The 22,746-nt window shown below is 47.7% G+C and overlaps 1 protein-coding gene across 10 annotated transcripts in view; it reads left to right on the top strand.

Annotated features, from left to right (window-relative positions):
* Positions 1-22,746, top strand: part of TFDP1 (transcription factor Dp-1) — a 401,906-nt gene that overhangs the window by 265,670 nt on the left and 113,490 nt on the right. For all 10 annotated transcript variants that reach the window (XM_078658073.1, XM_078658068.1, XM_078658071.1 and 7 more), the window contains exon 8: positions 10,296-10,364. In XM_078658073.1, the coding sequence (XP_078514199.1) occupies positions 10,296-10,364 (69 nt within the window). The remainder of the gene's footprint in view (positions 1-10,295; positions 10,365-22,746) is intronic.

Below are 22,746 nucleotides of genomic sequence, written 5' to 3' on the forward strand. Positions count from 1 at the left end.
CGCGTTCGCTGAGATTTTTTACCGTTTCGCGGAGATCTGCGTAACGCGATTACGCAAATTCCGCCCACCCCTAGTTCTGACTTAATTTTTTTCTAAAATATCTTCTCATTCTGCTGTGTTTTCATACTGAACTTATTACATTTTGCGTGTTCTCCAGATCTCTTCTTTGTGTGTGCTATCGCCTACATATCGGACATCTGTGTAAAGTAGTGGAGCCCTAAATCCACATACTGAATACAGAATAAAACAAGCATCTTGATGGCGAGCAAGTGCGCTCGGCCCTTTTCATAAACCTGAAAGGTGCCGCCTATGATGGATTGGTGAGGGCTCGTACGTGGGTGCTAGAATGTGTCCACGCTTCAAATTCTTGGGTTTGAACATGTTATATTCGAATAGGCCACTCGGTGGCAGCATTGCCCCTTCAAAGAAGTGGAACGTTTCCGGCTTTGCCTCGCACAACAGCTTTCTTTACTGGTGATTTAATATCAATAGAATCTCTTCAGCAAAAAGTGTCTAGATTTCCTTATAACAAAACATCTGGGATTGATTTTTAAGAACTTTGCGTCGTGCCAAGTCACAAAAAGTGAAGCAAACCTACGCAAAGTGTGGATCAGCTGATACTTTATAGCGCAATTCTTTTTAGTTGAAAAGTTGGCTAAAAGTAATGCAAACAGTGCTTACGTGTGGACCTGCACTCAACAACATCCGTCTGGTCTTTCTATCGCTGGACATTCCGGCACGGGAAATACCAAACCATTCAGAGTTGCCGAACACTTCTGATATGCTACTCTGGATAAGTCCTACTGGAGTCCCAAATAGTAGTGCTTTTCCCACAAGTTTTTGCTTGCAATGGCAAAGGTCTCAAGTCCACTGGCGATAGCTGGGCCACTTTACCCTCACTCCTAAGGTAGAGAGCTCCTTTCTCAGGAAAGCTAAAGTGTATTTCATATTTCCGTCCTTGATTGCTCTGCAGTTACTGCCGCTAAAAACACCGAGACCTGACAGCTGAACTGATCAACCTAGGGGAGAGATGTGGCGCAGCAGCCAGGGTAGCTGACTTGCTATATTTTGCTACTAATAGGCAGTCATAAATGCACCTATCTTTCAGGCACTAGTGTCATGATTTGAATGGTAAAGCAGGTGTAGTGGCACCAGGACCAAAAGCTCTAGGCACCCATTAAACACAGGTTATTGCCATGTTTTACAACTAAACAGGCTTTCTGTTATATTGTACAACTACTCGGCAAGGTACAACTTAAAACAAAAAACAACTTATGAATCACATACGCAAAACCGAATGCATTTACTAATGCTTGTTTGATTAAGTTTCCCAAATGTGGTCCAATTAATATTGGTATTTAACCTAATGGGTGCACAGAATGTCCTAGCCTCTTCATAATTGGTTTTGTATAACATTTTATTCATAGCATGTGTGACTGTATGATTGCGTGACTAAATTGTTGTATTGCAAAGTATAGCACTGGTACATGGGGGGTCTGTGTGGATGCAGGAGGTAGCTGGAGGAGCTGGTACGTAAGCGATTCGTAAATAAAGTTTTTAAGGCACTGGGTGCAGAGGTGCTTCAGACTCGAATTTCTCCTCGGAAGTAAGCCTCCTTTTCTTTGGGAAAGGAGGCAGCATGGGAACCAGCCTTGACTGCGAGGCACCCCTAAAACCCTGCATATTTCAGGATGAATAAAGAGACGCTTTTGATTACTGCTGAATGTTTCTACCAGTATCTCAAGGATTGGAGCCCCAGACTCCAACCCTAGATGCTTTATTTTCATATATGAAGGCGAAGGCTTGGTGCCCTTTGGCCAAGAAGGCATCAAGGTGTGATGTAGATGGTGTCTTCGCTCTGAAGCTTCATCTCTGCTCTGACTGGAGCAGAAGGGTGGTGGACTGGGGACCTTCCTTGAAGCCAGTGCAGGGCTTGATGCCCAACTCCCTCAAGAGTGATGCTCTGTATTGGTGCCAGGCCATTTGTGAGATTGTGTCTTTACCCCACGGATGAGGGTGGCGCTCATGAACCTTGAGTTTTTCTTTGTGCGTGGTCCCGCTGGCGATGACTCTGAAGGGTGTACCTCATCTTCCTCAGAGGCGTCTGAAGACACCGTTTAGGAACTGGGGTGTGCTTAGTGGTGCGCCGGGGAGGGTTTGCCTGCTTTTTCTCAACGTGTGGAGGGGGTGGGGCTTGTTCCCCAAAGAGAGCTTGAATATATGATCTCGACCAAGGCTTCATCTGCAAGTGTGTTTAACGTCTTTTCCTCCTGTATGGTCTTGCACTGGAAGTTGACAGGAATTGACCATCAACTACTCATGTTCTGAAGTGAGACAGAAGTTCCAGACCTCGTGGTGATCCGCCCAGGGGTAGTTTGTGCTTGTGTGGGCTGACATGTTGCAAAGCCAAGTCCTCAGTCGTTGAAAGGAGAATTGGCCAGGCACCCTGTATCTTTTCGTCGGGACAATTGCGTGTATTGGAAGTCTAGATAGCAAACGCAGTTGTCCTTTGTTAGAACTGATAAACTGAAGCAAAGCCCACAGTTGCAGCATGCAAACCTGTCTGTGTCGGAGCCATGGCTTAACATGTGCAAACTCGATGACTGGAAAACAGTCTAAAGGTGGATTTATTGCCCATGCGCGTTGTGGACTACGGGAGGAATCACTCCACATCCCGTGACTTGAAACAGCTTGCACACTCTGGTACCAACACTAGATGTCATATGTATGCAAAGCATGTGAATATACAGCACTACATTGTACGAAGAGATGCCTAGAGTGTAGTAACATTTTCTTTTAATTTGTTGGGTAATTCTTGAGGTGATAGTGAATCATAAAGTATACACCAGCAGTTACTTTAATTCATCCATAGACCCACCATGGCATCCGTTCATTACCATCATCTTACACTCACCAGCATATAAAACACTGATCATCATGCATCCGAGTAGCCACCATATACCAGTGCTGTATGTTGTCACTCCAAGAACTTTGTCATATCATCATTTAGTCTTTAACACACTTAACATAACTTTTATCCTCTCAAACACCCCTCATTTCAGGCTTTCTTATTTAATAGTGCATGAATTAAGGTTGAGGTGAAACTAGCACCTCAACACCTGAATTTCATGACTTTAGTTTCCATGTCAAAGGCACTGGTAACATATCAGTCACCCTTAACTCCCTTTCAACTTTGTATGCATGCTCTGTTTGTATATTGCTATCCTATCCAAAAGGCCGCAGAAGGGTTTATGGGGTCAGAGGCAAAGATGCAGCCAATCAGTGCTTGAAAGGGAAACTAGAGGTGATGTGATAGATTTCTTGAGGCCGTTGATGAGCCATAGTTGAAATTGAACAGCGGTTCTGAAGTCTGTTTCTAAGAGTAATGATTTCATCACTATCTTCAGAAGGGATAGTTGGTTCTAGGGAGTTTTGTTTGTTTATTTAGCTATGTATGTTTTTCTTGAGGATGAGGTAAATGTCCCAGTTGAATATGAATGATGTGAAATTGGGGGAAGTTGGAGGACGTATCTGTCCCGGTTCATGTCTTTTCTGTTTAGTGATTATATGTGACAACTTGTAGACGAGTCTGGGCAATTCTGAGTATTAAATCTGTTCAACAGTTTTTTTTAGATTTGTGAGCTACCCAGCTGAGTTTTTCTCTGGGGGAACAGTGACAGCCGTGAAACTCTGTATCCTCGGTCATTTTCCTTTTTTAAGTTAATTGTTTTTCCCCCTTTTAGGCCTACTGTCTTAGAACAAGCTACTTCCTCCCCGACCCTTAATTTATTTTGCGTCGTCCCACATGCATTGGGTTTAATATTAAGAGGAAATTGGGTACTGCTCCTTAAATACATTCTTAGCAGTTACACTGTTATTTTTTTCATTTCATTTGGCAAGGCTCACTTAAGAGTGCTTCTTTTTCAAACTTTTTTTCTCAACTAAACTTTTGATGTGGAAGGAAACAGTTGCATTCCATAGGGTTTAGCCACTGTTTACTTTCTGTTTGCAAAGGTAGGGTTTTTTTGCCATATTTTTTCAGTCCAGGTAAACCTCATCTCGCCAGCTTCGCCATCAGAATTCTAGCTCTTTATTCAGTTGGAAAACATAGAAGCTTTACGAGAAATGCTGACTTCCGTGATTCGGTTTGTTCAAGCGTCTGTTTTGCTTCTTTTGCAGGTGACCTCTATACATAGAAAATTGCTTTGCAGTAGCGTGATATATGTATATGTGTTGAATATATGATTTATGTTTCTAATGGATCTGTCATGCCACTTGTTTAAGGCTAAAAAATGGTTAGCAAAACATTATGAAATCCTGGGGTCTATTAAAGAAATAGAAGAGTGTGGTGAACCACTACTAGACATTTTGGGAACAAAAAACATAAACACTACAGAACCAAAGACTATATGCCACAGAGCTAGCTGTGGGCATTTCCCTTTTAAGGACGAAATCCCTCACTTCATATTTGGGATTCAGCTGTGTGAATGAGGGCGCAACGAAACAAAACGTGTGGGGATAGTGAAGTTAAAACTAGTTAAAGAGCGGAAAAATTATGCTTTATTTAGATAAGCCCCCTACCAGGATTAATAAACAGTGCACCAGCGGTATGGATTTAAACCGCAATGGTGAGACAAAGTAATGGTCCCCAGATGAAGCATGAAGCATGTCACCTCTGGTGAGTGAGGGATTTCGTCCTTTAAAGGGAAATGCCCTGAGCTAGCTCTGTGGCATATAGTCTTTGGTTCTGTATAGTTTGTTTTTTGTTCCCAAACTGTCTAGTAGTGGTTCACCACACTCTTTGATTTCTTTAATAGACCCCAGGATTTCATAATGTTTTGCGATTAAGTGTTGGGGATCAAATCCTGTGTGGTCTTAAAATTTCCTTGGGACCCCTCCGGCTTTGAACCGTTTTTTGTTTGGTAGCAAAAATGAATGGCATAAACTTTACCATTTTGTTATTCATTAATTTCATTTATTGAGTAACCTACGAATTGGTAGTGTGTAACTGGTTCCCAAAAAAGCTTCTAATTCAGCGGACATATTTCAACCTTAATGTCATGAACCCCTCAACTTTCGCAGAGCTGAAAATTGTTTAGTTACAGTAAAAATGTTTGGTTAATTATGACGTTGCAATTGTGTTCTTGATTAAAAAACAATATTTTTGGTGCCATCTGATTTTGTTGTGTGACTCTTACAAACATAGAGAAAATCGGTTGGATTTTTTCTGTCTGTGCTTTGTCCCGTTCAGTTAGAGTACCTTCCATACTGTGTTCCTTAGTACTAGTGGGATAACGGACCAATTAGAAAGCTTTGCCTTTTTGCCAAGCACTCTTCTTTCAGTGGAAACAATTCTTCGTAAAGCGGTAACAGTTTTTTGTGTCTGCATTTTGGACTCTCGTTTCCTTGAGGGTTGTGGTATTTGTCAGGTGATGCCTTATAGGAGTTTAAAGTAAAGGACTGGGAGCTCGTCTGAGGGGTAAACACTGACACCATACACCCCCTCTCCCCTCAACCTGGTGGCCATCTAAATGTTGATAGACTGTTGGCGATTGGCTTGTTCTACACTTGATTAGGCATGACCCTTGTAAGCACTGCCCATTCTCGCTCTCTGTAATATGCCTATTGAGGGTTTCCCAGCTGAAAGCAGTATCACAAAAGGGTGTTGCCTGTATGGGCTCAACAACGCAATACTCTGCCTGACGCATCTTCCATCAAACTGGACAAAGACAGTGTTTCTGACTCTTCTTAGCATTCACACTACAGATAATGCACTATCCAGTTCACAGCACTGCAGCATTCCGCAATCTAAACAAACAAGTGGTACCAAGAGATCATACGATTGACAGATGTGCTATGTACCTAACATTGCTATTGTAGCATTCTGCTCAATCTATTTGGACACCAGTAGAGATTTTTATATGACCACGTGTCGCCTAGAGCACTCTAGATCTTGGAAAATCATATTTATAATACCAATACTGAAAGACTAGTTACTCCTTGTGTCAAATCATTGCTACACTCTGCTCTTTCAGCATATATTCACATTTTATAAGATCCAAAACTACTTCTCTTGTGTTGCTTGGCCATTTACCCATCCCCTATTTGTGTGGGTAACATGTTGCCTACTGCATTCACACTTTTGTTGTTGCTCTTGATATCTACCGTTTCTTTTTATGTTGGTGGGCGATAATCCCTTTCTTTTGTAATAGGATAAGTCCAAGGATAAGACTGGTTTAAGGTTGATAATTTCTTGTTGTTGTTTCTTATGCTAGTCTGTGTCTAGGTCCTCTTTTTTTGGAATAAAGTAGCATTAAGGAATAGCATTAACCATCCTCATTAAAAGTAAGTTGATCCTTCCCCAGTAAAGTCGATCTTTCTTATTCATAGCTGTCAATTATGAACTGTTTTTCCAAGTCCGTGTTAAAACTTGATCACTACTGGTAACAAACCCAATAAGACACACAAGATAATATTTTGTGGGATTTAAACTTTTACAGATATCTCAATTGTAAACTGTTGAAGTTTACATCATTGCAGGACGTGCACGTTTTTAAACCTATATTCAAGATAAAATTCTGTTTTGAGATGCTCTTGTTGGCAGAGAAATTTACAAAGGTTGTCTATCTGAGGATATGCCCATCTTCTCCAAACCACAGTTGCAGGCATATCTTAGGCACATTTTAGTTTCTTGATTTTTCTTGAAGGGACATGTTTTGAAGATCTGAAAGAGACACGTTGGTATTGGATTCCTTACCTTAGAATATCCCCAGGCGTCAGACTGGATCCGGAAGTTTTGATTAGCAGTACCCCTGCGTATCAGTAGGTGGCGTCCTGCGGCTCCGCGTCCATCACTGGTGTCGTAAGTGCCGAGATGACGTCACGGGGACTACTTAGGGGCCACCCATGCACGCTGACATCAGTTCTTTCTTTTTCCGCACCAGCAAGCACAGATCCATATTGAACACGTACCTTAGTCACTTTTTGACTGCTATTTTGAGACATTTGTCTGTCCCATTTTTTTCTCCTGGTGCACGTAGGGATGCCCGGCTTTAAGTCTTGTGGGGCTTGCGCTGTAATATGTCAGTAGTGGACCCCCACAATGTTTGCCTCTACTGCCTGGAGACCGATCACGACTCCCGGGACCGTCGAGCCATGGCCCCCAAGCCTTTGCGGGAGCGGCGCTGGAAATTGCTGGAGGTCCAGCATTCGTCACATTGTCGCTCTGGGTCTAGGGGGACCAGAGCCACCGCTCTTCGGGCTCCTAGTCTTCGCTTTCCGATTTCTTTAAGCGACTCCATAAAAAAAAGTTAAAGAAGCATGTTCGCTCTCCAAGGTCCCCCCATCGCTCCTCTGGAGCCTGGGAGTCCCTCGGCCTACCAGCTATACCCTGGTCCGTCGGCTACTCCCGAACAGATGCAAGAGTTCCTTGCTGCCATGGACTGCCTTTTTAGGCCTCGGGCTCCCGCCGGCGCGCCTTCGGACCCTGCGGTCCAGTGTCCTGTGTCCAGATCCTGTTGGCCTGGCGGCTCCGCCACCGGCCTCAGCGCCGGCCTCAGCGCCAGCCTTGGCGCCACAGGATCCGACGCAGTTGTCTCCGGCCCCTGCGCTATGAGGTGCAGCGTTGCCGGCTCCGGCGCTGCCCTCTGCGCTGCACTGGGTGCCATGTATCCCATACTTGCCTCGGTTCCAGGACCATTTTGTTCCGACCTGGGATCCGCATTGGGAGGCGGTGCCGGTCCGGCCCCGGCCACGCTGTTCTTCCCTTCTCCGGCTCTGCCGCCGCGACTGGCTCCCTCTATACCAGAGGCGGACGAAGACTGGGAAGGGTCCGAGGACCCACTTTCCTGGCAATGTGACTCCGAGCAAGATTGGGTGGACGACTTGGAGGATGCAGGCGACCTCGATGTCTCATCTGACCCGGGGTTCGCCTCTCCCTGCCTTCCATGGAGGAGGGTGCCTCCTACACAATGGTGCTCAATCTGGCTGCTGAGGCCCTCAACCTTGACCTCCCCACGGTGGCCCTCAAGACCAACCTCCTCACCGAGGTGCTCCAGACGGCGTCTACTTCGTCGGAGCCGTTGCTTCCCTTTAATGACGCCCTTATGGAAGACCTCCTGGGCACTTGGTCGAGGCCAGCCACGGGAGGCCTGGTGGATAAAAACGTCTGCAGACGCCACCGACCGGCGCCCCTGCTTTCTTGACCACTCACCCTACGCCTGAGATCCTGGTCAATCGGGCCTCGACGTTGCAGAGTGCCTTTCCCACGACCCCGCTGGATAAGGACTGTAAAAACTGGACCAGTTTGGGTAGCCCTGGTTAGATCTGTATGCCACTGAAGAGAACGCGCAATGTCATCAGTTCTGCACATTGGAATTTCCAAGGCGGCACTCGATCGGCGACGCTTTTCGTCTTGAGTGGAGCTGCGGTCTGTTATACGCTTTGCCGCCTGTACCACTTCTGCCCAGAGTATTGAAGATCAGACGTGACCGGGCCCAAGTGATTTTTGTGGCTCCGGACTGGACTCAAAGAGTATGGTATCGCGAGCTAGTCCGTATGAGCATCGATTCCCCCGACGATTCCCCCGATCCGTCTGCCTCTTCGGGAGGATCTTCTGTCGCAGCAGCAGGGGACGGTCCTTCAACCGAACCTGTCCAGCCTCCACTTCCATGCGTGGAGATTGAGCGGTGACAGTTGACTGCTTTCGACCTTCCTCTCGAAGTCGGTAATGTCATTCTGGCAGCCAGGCGTCCCTCCACTAAAACGGTATACGCCTGCCGACGAAAAACATTTGTGGCATGGTGCACAGCAACGGCTGTGGATCCCCTTTCTGCCCCTCTTTCTGAGGTTCTTCTGTTTTTTCTGTCCTTGGCACAGCAGGGCTCTGCTCTGGGCACTATCAAAGGTTATCTTTCTGCCATCTCCGCCTTTCTGAGGCTTCCTGATCAGCCTTCTCTTTTTAAGTCCCCGGTTGTTAACCATTTCCTCAAAGGTATTACACACACGTTCCCTTCCCATGCCTTTCATAATGCCTCAGTGGGACTTGAATCTTGTCTTGACTTACCTGATGTGTGCACGCTTTGAGCCCCTTCATGACTGTCGCTTACGTCTTCTCACCTTAAAGACTGCTTTCCCGGTTGCCATCACCTCTGCCAGAAGAGTGAGCGAGCTCCAGGCTCTTTCTTCCAAACCTCCTTTCCTTTCAGTTCATCCGGACAAGGTGGTTTTAAGGACCCGTCCTTCTTTCTTGCCAAAGGTTGTCCGCCCTTCCACATCGGGCATACAATCGCTTAGCCCACCTTATTTCCGCCACCTTCCACGGAAGAGGAGAGGGTTCACCATCTGGACCCAAGACGTGCGCTCGCATTCTATCTGCAGCATACACAACAGTTCCGGGTGGATGATTAGCTCTTTGTTGGCTACGTTGGCGCCAAAAAAGGTCAGGCTGTACACAAATGTACCATTTCCTGGTGGGTCATTCTGTACATCAAAGCCTGTTCTTCCTTGGCCAAGAAGGAGCCTCCTGTAGGACTGCGTGCCCATTCGACCAGGGCCACTGCAGCTACTACTGCTTTGGGACACAGCGTTCCCTTGTAGGACATTTATCAGGCAGCTATGTGGGCCTCGCTGCACACGTTTACCAAGCACTACTGCCTTGACAGTTAAGGCCGAAGAGACCGCTCTTTTGGCCGTTCTTTTCTCCGTGACTTCCTGGTGTAAGTTTGTTCGCAGACCCTCCACCGGGGTTGGTATTGCTGGGGTATCTATTCTAAGGTAAGGAATCTATCACTAACGTGTCTCTTTCAGATGCACAAGTTCTTACTTGTAAGAGACCTTAGTTAGTGGTAGATTCCTTACCGCCCCACCCATCCTCCCCGTTCTGTGAACTGATTACTAGGGTTAAGGTTATCGCGTTTTAGGGCCCTAGATTTATGCACCAATGGTCAGTGTCTTGCATGGCTCTGTGTTCCTGGCCGGGAAAGTCGTGTACAGAACTGACGTCAGAGCGCATGGGTGGCGCCTAAGTAGTCCCCGTGATGTCATCTCGGCGCTTACGGCGCCAGTGACGGATTCGGAGCCGCAGGACGCCACCTACTGATGCGCAGGGGTACAGCTAAGCAAAACTTTGCGGATTCAGTCTGACGCCTGGGGATATTCTAAGGTAAGCAATCTATCACTAACTAATGTCTCTTACAGATAGATCGTTACACAAGTAGTAACTTGTGCTTTTGTAGTGGATAATTTATATAACCAAAAATAATACAAATCAAATTAAAAGTATTTTTCTTTTTAAGGTGGAGAGGCAAAGACGACTTGAACGAATAAAGCAAAAACAGTCGCAATTACAAGAACTAATTCTACAGGTAATGATATGCGAATAGTCTTAAACATGCATCCCCAAGTACGACATGCTTCAATAATTTATTCGATCTCTTGATAACTGCAATCTGATTATTTTTTCTGTGCACTCACACTTATGGCTTAGTACACCCGAGGCAGAGGCAAACTTAACTTGTCAATGCACGGTTATCATATATTGCAAATGGGTTTTATTTTGAATGACTAATTTTAATCAACTGTAGAATAAAATCTTTTAACTCGTTTGTGCTGGTTACTTTTACTATAGGCTTCAAACGAATTTGCAGCATTGAAATTTTATTTCCCTGTCTTTCCTCCACATTTCACTGAAGATTTAATGATATTTTTTAATTAGAAAGAAATAAGCAAATAGTCAAGTAAGGTAACAAACCAAGTAGTTACCTAGTGAGTGGGAAAGCAAGGATATGTGGTTGGATGTTAATTGGGGGGTATATTCTTATGGGTAATAGATCAGACTTAGTCACCGTTTGATATGTTCAGCAATTCAACGATTAGCGTAGACTCTTATATCTGTTGAATCATCTGCTTGTGGTTTTTCATGTGGGCGTGTCCCGCTTCCCTCCGTGGTAGACTCAAATGCCTGGCTTTTGTAGCATTGTACTTCTTGGTTCTTGAAGAATATCTTTGGTGACAGTTCGTAGCCAGTTCATGTAAATGTAAGCAACCCCGTACCTTGTTGATTAACATTGTAAAGGCCCTAAAATTACTGCTCCTGAAGACACCAGGATGATCTGTTTGCAAACAATGATTCTATTTTCACACTACCAGTAGGTTCTTCGCTTTCAGTTTTACCCTCTGTGCTTCTTAAGCAACAACTAGTACCATCACTGATGTACATAGCTGCCAAGTAGCTTCATGTCATGTGCCTCTGTCAGCCAATCCTGGCTATTTTCCCTACTATCTATGCTGAGATATTGGAGTCCATACTAAAGATATTTCAATGGAAATTGGTCCTAAAATGCAACTTGCTGCTTGCTTAAATGCCAGGATTCCTCAAAGTGCCATGTTTTATGAGGCCGCTTTGCCGCCCTGAGATGATTCTTTCTTGCAATATTCACAAATGGGCTATCTAATTTTCCTCGTGGGCAATGCCAGTTGCAAAAACATGTTGAAACAGTTTTTATTTTTTTACTCTTCTTCCTTTTAATAAAGAAAAAGATTCATCTTCACACTAATCACACCACTCCAACGACAGAAGTCCGCTTCCTCAACACTAGGGGCAACTTGATTATGAAATGGTTAGGTTATTGCTTTAAGAGCAATTTCGAATGGTATCGACTAATAGTCATTGGTGAGAAGGATCCAGTTCTTTATTAAAGGAGTACCTCCTACAGTAGTGTTGACATAGTTGTGGTCTTATTTTCACACTCAACTGCTTCACTATCGCTCTACACAACCATGACATCTTAATGATAGTGCTGGTGAGGCGTTTCAACCAGATTTCCTCCTCAGATCTTTTAGGTTTGGAGTAAAGGTCCTCATTTTTTCTATAGAGTGGGGCGAGTGAAAGAACAACCTTCTTTCTCAGCAGCAGGGAACCTCCCAGGGTTCCTACCTTCAAATACACAAGGACATAGTAATTATGCTGATCAATCCACACTTCCTCCCCCAGATCATATCACTGCTCCTTGTGAACCAAACAATTCAGGTCCTGGCTTCTTTCAACAACTGACAACAAATGCTGAAAAAGTGCTGCATACGCTAGACATAGGCAGAGCCATGATATACTGTGTAGAAAGGAAAAGGGAGGTCAGAAAGGTAAGCCAATTCTTTGTCTCATTTGCGGATTCAAACTTGTGCTCACTAGTGACGAAGGACACCATTACAAGGTGGATTGTACGAACAATCCAATTGTGCTACCAAAAAGCAGGTGTATGCTTAGAAGCAAAACCCAGAGTGCATTCCACAAGGAAAAAAAGGAGCCTCCCGGGGCATTCCTAGCAAACGTGTCAATAAATTACATGTGTGGCGGCCTCGTGGTCCTAGGTCCACACCTTCACAGAGCACTATTGCATGGACTTCCAAGTGAACAAAGAATCACAACTGAGACAAAGAGAACTGAAACACCTGTTCACACACTCAACCTCATTATTTGAAAGAAACCGTTATAGATTCCTTACCGTAAAATTACCCTCCGGCGTCAGACTGGAACAGGAAAGTTTTTTTGTCAGCAGTACCCCTGCGTGTTGGAAGGTGGCGTCGGTCAACTCCGCGTCTGTCATTGGCATCGTGGTCGGCGGGATGACATCACGGAAGCTACATAGCTGCCGCCCCAGCTCTCTGACGTCAGTTCTTTTTCCACGCCAGCAAGCTCAGATCCAGAGAGAGCCGTACCCCCAGTCACTTTTTGAATGCTTTGGTTTTTTTTTGCGACTTTTGTCAACTTCTTTTTCGAGCCGAAAATCGACTCCTGGTGCAGGAGGGATGCCCAGTTTCAAGGCCTGCGGTTCCTGTACTCAACTTAGGTCGGTGACGGATCTGCACCGCGTGTGCCTCTACTGTCTTGAGCGCGACCATGAACCCAAGTTGTGCTCCGACTGCCGAACCATGGCCTCAAAGTCTTTGCGGGAGTGATCCCGAAAGCTACTCTAGGCCCGGCAGTCGGCACCACGTCGCTCGAGGTCCCGGTCGCGTGGGAGGTCGAGGGACCGATCGCAGAGCCATCTCCACTCCTTGTCTAATTCTTCGCAGTCGGTGTCATGTAAGTCGAAGCACAAGAAGAAGTCGAAGAAGCATTGTTGCTCTTCGACTTCCCCTCGTCCCTCTGCCAACACAACTGGTGCGGGTGGTGCCCCTCCCGTGGCTTCGTGTGTGTGGATACTTCAGGGTCGACTCTGGCCTTCCCAGGACCAGAGCGACCCTTGCCCAGCTGCGTCAGTTCTACGAAGCGATGCATGCCACCTTTGGGCAGCCCGACTCTGCCGGTGCGCCTTGGGGCCCTGCGGACTTGGCACCGCAGGGCCCCCTTGGATCCAGGCCTGGATCCGGATCGGCACCGGTCGACCTTATTACACCGCCACCAGCGCCGATTCCACTGGCACCACGTCCGCAGCTGACCCCGGCTGGACCTACAGCGGGCGTCGACCCCTGGTTTTACCCCGATGTGGATACGGAGCCAGACCGGCATTGACCAGCACTGGATCCGGCGCCGATGGGTACTTATGTGCCTGTATTCCACCCTGCCCATTTCCAACCAGTTTGGCGGCCAGAGGAGGGGAGGAAGACTGGGAGGGATCTGGTGACCCTTTACCTGACCAATTGCAGTACGATCAGGACTGGAGAGAGGAACTGGGGGATGCCAGTGGTCTGGACACCTCACCAGACCGTGGCATGCTGTGTCCTCCTACCGTGGCTACAGAGGAGGGAGCGTCTTACGCAGTGGTGTTGCGTAGGGCGGCCAAGGCCCTAAACCTCGAGCTACCTACTGTGGCAGTCGGGACTAACCTCCTGACAGAGATGTTCCTGCCGGCAGTGAGCTATTCGGAGCCCCTGCTGCCATTTAACCTGTTAACCGGCCCATTTTTTCGCGGCAGTGCAGCCATTTTAAAGAACGGGCGGGGCTGCGTCGGCCGTTTAACGTGCGCATAACCAGCCAGGTAGTGCTCCGAACGTTCAACGGCCGACGGCAGCACTTAACGGGTTAATGAAGCCCTCACGTACATCCTTTTGGGCACCTGATCCAGGCCCAACACAGGGGCTCCTGTGGATAGGATGGTTGCCCGATGCTACCGCCCGGCTCTGGGCGACCCCACTTGCCTCTCCCAATACCCTCCCCCGAGAGCTTTGTGGTCCAAGCTTCAACGCCGCAAAGCGCATCCCCTAACGCACCACCGGACAGGGAATCCAAGAACTGGATCAGCTTGAGAAGAAGTTGTTTTCTTCCTCCAGCTTAGGGCTGCAGTCGGTGAACACTACATGCCTCTTGGACCGTTATTCCCACTCCGTGTGGGATACGGTGGCTCAAGTGCTTCCTCAGTGTCCGGACTCTTCCCTGCTGTTGCAGAGGGTAGAGACGCAGCAAAGCTCTCCATCCGCTGTGGACTGGACACTGCTGAATCACTGGGTAGGTCCATTTCCACGTCGGTGGCGCCTCGCCGTCCGTCACGCCTGGTTGAGGACGACTAGCTTTTCTGGGGATGTCCAGAACACCTTGATGGACATGTTTTGATGGGCGCCGCCTGTTCAGCCACAAGGTAGACAGTGCAGTAGAGCGCTTTAAGGACTCTCAGGCTACGGCCAAGTCCTTAGGCCTCTCCACCACGCACCCTGCATGGTCTGCCTCATGTGGCCACGGAAGGGTTAGCTCAACATGTTCCTTTCAGAGCCACAGGCCAGCGCAAGCTGTTCAACCTCAGCGCGGCCGGGGACATGGGAACCACCAACGTGGTTCTGGGGGCCAGCGGGCAGGCCAGTCCTCTACCGTCCCCTCTCCAGCAGCCTCCAAGCCCTCCTAGTCCGACCTTTCAGCCCCATCAAACGCCAGTGGGCGGCAGGATCCTCCTTCACCTCCTCCACTGGCGCACCATCACGTCGGAGAGGTGGGTTTTGCAAATAGCCTAAAGGGGCTACTCCCTCACCTTCGAGACTACCCCCTCCCCTTCGAGACTACCCCTTGAGCCATGCCACCCCAGTACCATTGAATGTCGGGGGATCACCTGGCCCTTATCCAACACGAAGTAACGGCTCTCTTGGCCAAGGACACCATTGAGTGCGTTCCTGCCCCAGAAGTAGGTCGTGGTTGCTATTCACACTACTTTCTGGTGCCCTAGAAAGAAAATGGCCTGCATCCTATCTTTGTTCTCAGAGATGTCAACCGCTTCCTCTGGAAGGAGAAGTTCAAAATGTTGACCCTGGCTCAGGTCTTGTCTGCCCTCTGCCCTCTACCCTGGAGACTGGATGGTAGCGTTGGACTTGCAGGACTCTTATTTCCATTTCCCCGTCCTGCTGGCCCACCGGCGTTACCTGCGGTTCACAGTAGGCCACAAGCACTTTGTTTACTGTGCTCCCCTTTGGCCTTACCAGCGTCCCTCGGGTGTTCACGAAAGTGATGGCGGTGGTCGCAGCTCATCTGCGCAGATCAGGGGTTCCAGTCTTCTCCCGTATTAGGGGTGTCTTTCATAGATTCACATGCCTGAATCATTCCCCGTCGTCGGAGTAGGAGTCCCACGGTATATAAAAAAGCAATAATATGCCATAAAATATATAGCAAATATCATAAATACCAAACCAGGAAGTCAGTAGCACCAGCTACAGTAGAAAAAACTTCCACACTCGTGACCATCTCAGTCATTATGTGTTAGTCCAAACTGCAGCCAATCAGGCGACAGCACCCACCAGAATGTTCTCCCCAGAGGCTCAGGCTCTCAGATTTTCTACCGCACGTCGTGTGAAGGGAGTCTCCCTGAGCTCTGCTCAGTTTTTTCTTCAGGATTGGTAGTTTCTTACATTTTTCCACATGTCTACCTCTAAGTCCTTTTTTAGGGCTTGTGACTCTTGTGGGAAACAAAGACTATTTAAGGAAGATCCCCACAAAAAATGTTTATATTGCCTTTATCCTGACCATAAGGCAAAGGAGTGCAAGATCTGCCGGACCTTCCCCCCTAAGACCATCAGAGACAGGGAAGGACGACTGCTGTTGTGGCTCAACAGACTAAAGGACAAAGATGACCCATTATCTGAGGTAGGAGGCATTGCCTCTGGTTCTTCAATAATGTCGGTTAAGAGGAAGGCCGAAACTCAAGTTTCATCTCCAAGGGCGAAGGTGTTAAAGAAGGCCCAATCCTCTGTGGATGCCTCTGGACCTAGTGTTGTAAATAAGCCTCTTACACCTGTTCAAATGGAAAGTACGCCCTCTAAGAAGTCTGGGAAATCTGCAATTCCCAAGAAATATTCAAAACCTGTGCCTCCTAAATTGCCACCTTTGACAATTTCAACGTCAAAAAAGGAGTGTGTTGCCTCTCATGTGGCCACGTCTACTACCTGCACTATGACTTTCTCCTCACCTAAACCGACTTTAGTCATGTCTTCAGCATCATCACCTACGTTGGTTCATGTGCAGGTCAGACCTATCTCGTTGTCGACTGTAGTCCCGTCGACGACGACTAAGGTACCGTCGACGAGCTCCTCGTTTTCGACTCTGGTGTCGACGATTACCTCCCCGTCGGCGAATAAAATTTTGCCGTCGACGATGTTACCGTCGACGGTAAAATCATCATCGACGATGAAATCCACGTCGACGAAGCTACCGTCGACGACGTCCCCGTCGTCGACAGTACCGTCGACGACCTCGTCGACGAAGAAATCCTCGTCGTCGATGAAATCAACGTCGACGAAGCTATCGTCTACGGCCCCGACGACGTACCCGTCGACGACGGTCCCGTCGACGGGACAAGCCATTCAGCAACAAAAGACAGGTTTGTCGGCTGCGGAGGACACCCCATCGACGCCACCACTGTCAAGCTGCACTACCTTACAGGTTTGGTCAGCTCAGTCATCGGGGATACCGTTACCTTCACCTGCAACCACAGCTACGTTGCTGAAGAAAAGAGCTACTAATGACGCAATTTCTTCTACGCCAGTAGTTCCAGAAAAACTTTTGGATTCAGATGAGGAAGGATCCTATGAAGATGAAAATTTTGGAGTAGCCAGAAGTCCGTCTGACCTCCGCATTAAGGTTCAGGATAGTATGGAGGAGGACATGCGTGGAACTGAGTCTGTTTCACATGAGGACAGACCTGCTCCTACCTCGCAAATGCCTGAGGAATTATTTCGCAATCTACAGTATATGCTCAGCGACTACTATAGGCGTTTTCCACCTTCAGAGTCAGGTAACTCTCAGGTATCTCCACCAAGACCTATGACAACAACGCCACTTTCGAAGCAGGCACAACCAATTGTTACAATGACGTCTGAAGAAGGACGTGCAAGGTTGTCTTCATCAGAGGTTACAGCTCCTCAGGCAGAGGATGAAGAGTACTCAGATCATGAGGAACAAGAGGAAGGAGAAATAGACAATGAGTCAGAATCGTCGGAGTATGAAGATTACAATGCAAACACGCCCTCTCCGGCGGAACCTACTACATCACAGTCACCTCCTGTGAACATTGCCACATTCCACAAGATCATGGATAGAGCGACAAGGAGGTTCATGATTACTATGGAGTCAAAGCAAGAAGACTGCTTCTTGTATGACTTTAAATCTACGCCACAAAAACAGAGTTGGACCATTCCTATCATAGAATTCATATGGAAGGAAGGACTGAAGATAATGTCCAAGCCAAATTCTTTGCCAGCAGTGCTCCCGAGAGTGGATAAAAAATATAGAGCACCAAGTTCATCTCCAGCGTGCCTCGTTGGACAGGCGAAAGCAGACTCTGTAGTAGCACAGGCAGCGCAGAAGAGGTCTTCTAACCCAACGTCTCAGGTCTCTGTGCCACCAGACAAAGAAGGGAGACGTCTAGACTCTATTGGAAAAAAGGTCTCTACAATTGCAGCCACAACTGTTAGGGCTGCTAACTCTCTAGCCATATTAGGGAGATACGAGAGGCAGATGTGGTCAGACATCTCGCCGTATGTGGACAAACTCCCCGAGCCAGATCGGGCTGAAGCTAAGAAGATCCTTCAGGAAGGAGAGTGTGTCTCGTCTGAGATAATTGATGCTGCAGTGGATGTTGCGGCCACAGGTTTTCGTCAGTTAGCCAGTGCAGCTGTTCTCAGGAGGCAAGGATGGTTAAAGGCAACATCCTTTCGGCAGGAGGTCCAATCCAGAATTATAGATATGGCGTTTGACGGAGAATGCTTATTTGGAAAGCATGTAGACGTGGCTCTAGAATCTATCAAGAAAGATACTGAGACAGCGCGTTCGCTGGGCACCTTACAATACAAGAAGTCTTCCTTTCGTGGTACAAGAGGAAGAGGTAATTTCTCCAATAGAGGAGGCTATAACCAACAGCGCTCCTATACTTCCGCCCAAGGAAACCAAAGGTACCAGCCGTATCGTCAACAGACTTACAGGCAGAGAAGAGGAAATTTCTCCCAGTCCCGGGGAAAATCCAACTACCGTGGCAGAGAGAATAAGAAGTGAGAAATGCGTCCTGCCACCACTTTGTCCCAACCCGAACCAAATTGGAGGAAAAATATCCCAAAATTACTTGAATTGGTCCAAGATTACCACGGACGTGTGGGTTCTGGACGTAGTAGCCAGAGGTCACATTTTGGAGTTCGTAAAAACACCCCCAAATTCTCCCCCGAAAGGACCGCCTCCAGCACATCTCAAGGAGCTGTTTGCCCAAATCAACATTATGATTCAAAAGGAAGCGATAGAAAGGGTGCCTCATCAGAAAGGAAAAGGATTCTATTCAAGGTTTTTCCTTATCCGGAAAAAATCGGGGGAATGGCGACCCATCCTCGACCTGCGTGCCCTAAACAAGTTCCTCAAAAAACTGTCATTCAGAATGCTGTCACTCCAGGAAATCCTCCAATTTCTTTCGACGGGAGAGTATATGGCGACACTCGACCTTCAAGATGCATACTTCCATGTCCCAATTTTTCCAAGACACCGGAAGTTTCTAAGGTTCAGAGTGGCTGGCAGGGACTTCCAGTTCAAGGTTCTTCCCTTTGGGCTGTGTTCAGCCCCCAGAGTGTTCACAAAGATGCTGGCCCCGGTGGCAGCCCACCTTCGTTTGCAGTCAATACAGATATATCCATATCTAGACGATTGCCTTATCAAGGCCAGTTCTTTCAGCATGGCAAAAGATCACATACAAAGGACCCTGTCACTGATGCAAAATCTGGGTTTCACGGTGAATTTCCAGAAATCAAGCCTAACACCAGCAAGGAGGAAGACTTTCTTGGGAGCGACACTGGACACCAAGCTCGCCCAAGTTTTTATCTCAACGGAGAGACAGGAAAAGATACAACGGATGGCGGCTGCACTGTTGTTAAAAAGCTGCGTTTCAGTACGCATGTTCAAGTCCTTCATAGGGATGATTTCTTCCTGTATTCTTATCACCCCCAACTGTCGTCTTCGGATGAGGCCCCTTCAGGAGGAGCTCAGTCGCCAGTGGATACAGGTGTCGGGGTCCTTCGACGACATCATAAGGATAACACCACGAATGCGAGAAGCGATTCAATGGTGGGGTCAAGGTGGCAACATACGAGTGGGATGCTCTTTCCTCACGGAAGTGCCCAGGTTCGTTGTAACGACAGACGCGTCAATGACAGGCTGGGGTGCACACCTCCAAGGCATGACGGTCAGCGGGAAATGGGACAAAATCCAAATGAAATGGCACATAAACAGGCTCGAATTACACGCCATCTTTCTAGCCCTGAAGTCCTTTCAAGCGACCCTAGAAGGAGCCACTGTCTTGATTCGGACGGACAACACCACCTGCATGCATTATCTAAACAAGCAGGGAGGGACAAGATCAGCCCGGTTGTCGCAACAGGCACAAGAGATTTGGAGTTGGGCTCTGACTCACAATATTCACCTGTCAGCCGTCCACGTTCCGGGAATCGCGAATGTGTTAGCGGACTCTCTCAGCAGATCCTCAAGTTGCACTCACGAGTGGGAACTACACCAACCATCTCTAGACCGCATCTTTCAGACATGGGGGCATCCGGATCTGGACTTGTTTGCGACGCATCAGAACCGGAAATGCCCATACTTTGCAAGTTGGGTTCCCCACAAGAACTCATGCGGGGATGCCCTTTCGATGAATTGGTATAAAATATTCGCTTACGCTTTTCCACCGATACCACTGATCCCGAAAGTCATCAAGAAGATGAAGAAGCAGCCATGCTGGTTGATCTTGATTGCTCCACGATGGCCCCGGCAATACTGGTTCATCGAACTGCTTCTTCTCTCGGAATGCAACCCGATCCAACTTCCTCACATTCCGAATCTTCTCTCTACCAACAAGGGCAAGGTGTATCATCCGGACCCGAATTCGCTGAGATTGCCGGCTTGGCTCCTCAGCACATGGAATTTGCACATTTAAACATTCCGCAAGATTGCCAGGAGGTGCTGGCGAAGGCCAGAGCTCCATCTACGATCAAGACCTACAGACTAAAGTGGAGGCGTTTCTGTGCATGGTGCCAGTCTAATGGTTTGCACCCCATTCATGCCAAGCCAGAGCAAATTCTACCCTTCTTTTTGCACTTGGCCAGATTGGGTTTGGCACATTCTACTCTTAAGGTCATCCTGGCTGCCATCTCCAGATATCGTCAAGATGGATCTAATTCTTTGTATTCTGTACGGATTATACAACAATTTTTCAAAGGATTGTTTCGTATGTTTCCGCCTCTGCGGAAACCTCCTCCTACATGGCATCTGAATGTCGTACTAACCCAGCTCATGCGTCACCCCTTTGAGCCGATCCATAAGGTGGACCTGAAATTTGTCACATGGAAAGTGTCGCTGTTACTAGCTTTAACATCTGCTAGAAGGGTTAGCGATATTCAGGCTTTCACATCTAAAACGCCTTTCATCCAATTTACCTCTGACTCGGTAGTACTACGTACTAATCCAAAGTACATGCCAAAGGTACCTTTGGATTTTCATTTAAATGAGCCGGTTGTCCTCAAGACATTCTTTCCAGCCCCGCAGTCCCCGGCTGAACGAGCACTTCATTCGCTGGATATTAAGAGATGCCTCAAATTTTACTTATCTAGAACATCTACCATCCGCAAGACGGATCAGCTGTTTGTAGCTTATGGACGGCAGCGCCAGGGCTGTGCAGTTTCAAAACAGAACATTGCTAGATGGGTCTCATCTACAATTGGACTTTGTCATCAACAGGCCGGTAGGCCTTTACAGGCCTTGCCAAGAGCACATTCTACAAGGGCGGTTAGCTCTTCCACTGCCCTTTTTGCTGGTGTGCCGCTTCGACAGATCTGCAGAGCTGCTACGTGGTCTAGCAGGCACACTTTTACTAGACATTACTGTCTAGACTCAGCGGACGATGCAGATGCTTCGGTTGGAAGAGCAGTGCTGCGTAATCTTTTCAAATAAGGTGAGCCTCTGTTTCCACCCCCTCTTTTATGCTCTTTAGACATTTTGTCACATGTTGATGAATTTTGTTTTACATGTATGCTGTATATATATCTATATATATATATATATATGCCACTCTGACGTCTACGAGCATTATGCTGGGAGTATTGCTTACTATTCTGATTCAGGCATGTGAATCTATGAAAGACACCCCTAATACTGGAGAAGAACAATAGTTACTTACCTGTAAACAGGTGGTTCTCCAGTATTGGTGTCTTTCATAGATTCACATGCAACCCGCCCACCTCCCCCCAGAGACTCACTCGGACATCATGGGGTTTCACTCCCGTGCGAGAAAATCTGAGAGCCTGAGCCTCTGGGGAGAACATTCTGGTGGGTGCTGTCGCCTGATTGGCTGCAGTTTGGACTAACACATAATGACTGAGATGGTCACGAGTGTGGAAGTTTTTTCTACTGTAGCTGGTGCTACTGACTTCCTGGTTTGGTATTTATGATATTTGCTATATATTTTATGGCATATTATTGCTTTTTTATATACCGTGGGACTCCTACTCCGACGACGGGGAATGATTCAGGCATGTGAATCTATGAAAGACACCAATACTGGAGAACCACCTGTTTACAGGTAAGTAACTATTGTTCTTCCCCTATCTCGACTACTGGTTGTTGAAGGCGAGCTCGCCCCAGGCAGTCGTCTCCCACCTCCGGACTACGGCCGACCTCATGCATTCGCTGGGGTTCTCCATCAACGTGCCGAAGTCGCACCTGAACCCCCTCTCAGAAGCTCCTCTTCATCGGAGCGGTTCTGGACACAACGCAGTATCGGGTTTATCCTCTCGAACAGCGAGTCCGGGATATTCGGGCTATGATTCCGGTCTTTCACCCTCTATCCCGGGATCCGGTCAGAATGACCCTGAGGCTGCTGGGCCTCATGGCCTCCTGCATGTCGATCATGCCAGGTGGCATATGCGGGCTCTGCAGTGGGACCTGAAGTTCTAGTGGGCGCAGCATCAGGGGAATCTGTCCGATTGCATCCAGATCTCGGAGGGTACTGCACGACAATTGCAGTGGTTGCTCACGAACCAGGATTGGGTCAACGGCAGATCCCTCTCCCTTCCCCAGTCAGAACACACAGTGGTGACGGATGCATCCCTTCTGGGATGGGGCCGCCACATGGGAGTGGCGGAGATCAGAGGCCTCTGGTGGAGTCCGAGCTCCACATCAAGCTTTGGGTGATCCGTCTTGCACTAAAAGCATTCCTTCCCTCTATCCCGGTAGAGTAGTGCGGGTGTTCATGGACAACACCACCGCCATGTTTCTGCAACGAACAAGACGAGGTGGGGTGATGGACC

The sequence above is a fragment of the Lissotriton helveticus genome, chromosome 8, assembly GCF_964261635.1.
Source record: "Lissotriton helveticus chromosome 8, aLisHel1.1, whole genome shotgun sequence".
Taxonomy (NCBI): Eukaryota; Metazoa; Chordata; class Amphibia; order Caudata; family Salamandridae; genus Lissotriton; species Lissotriton helveticus.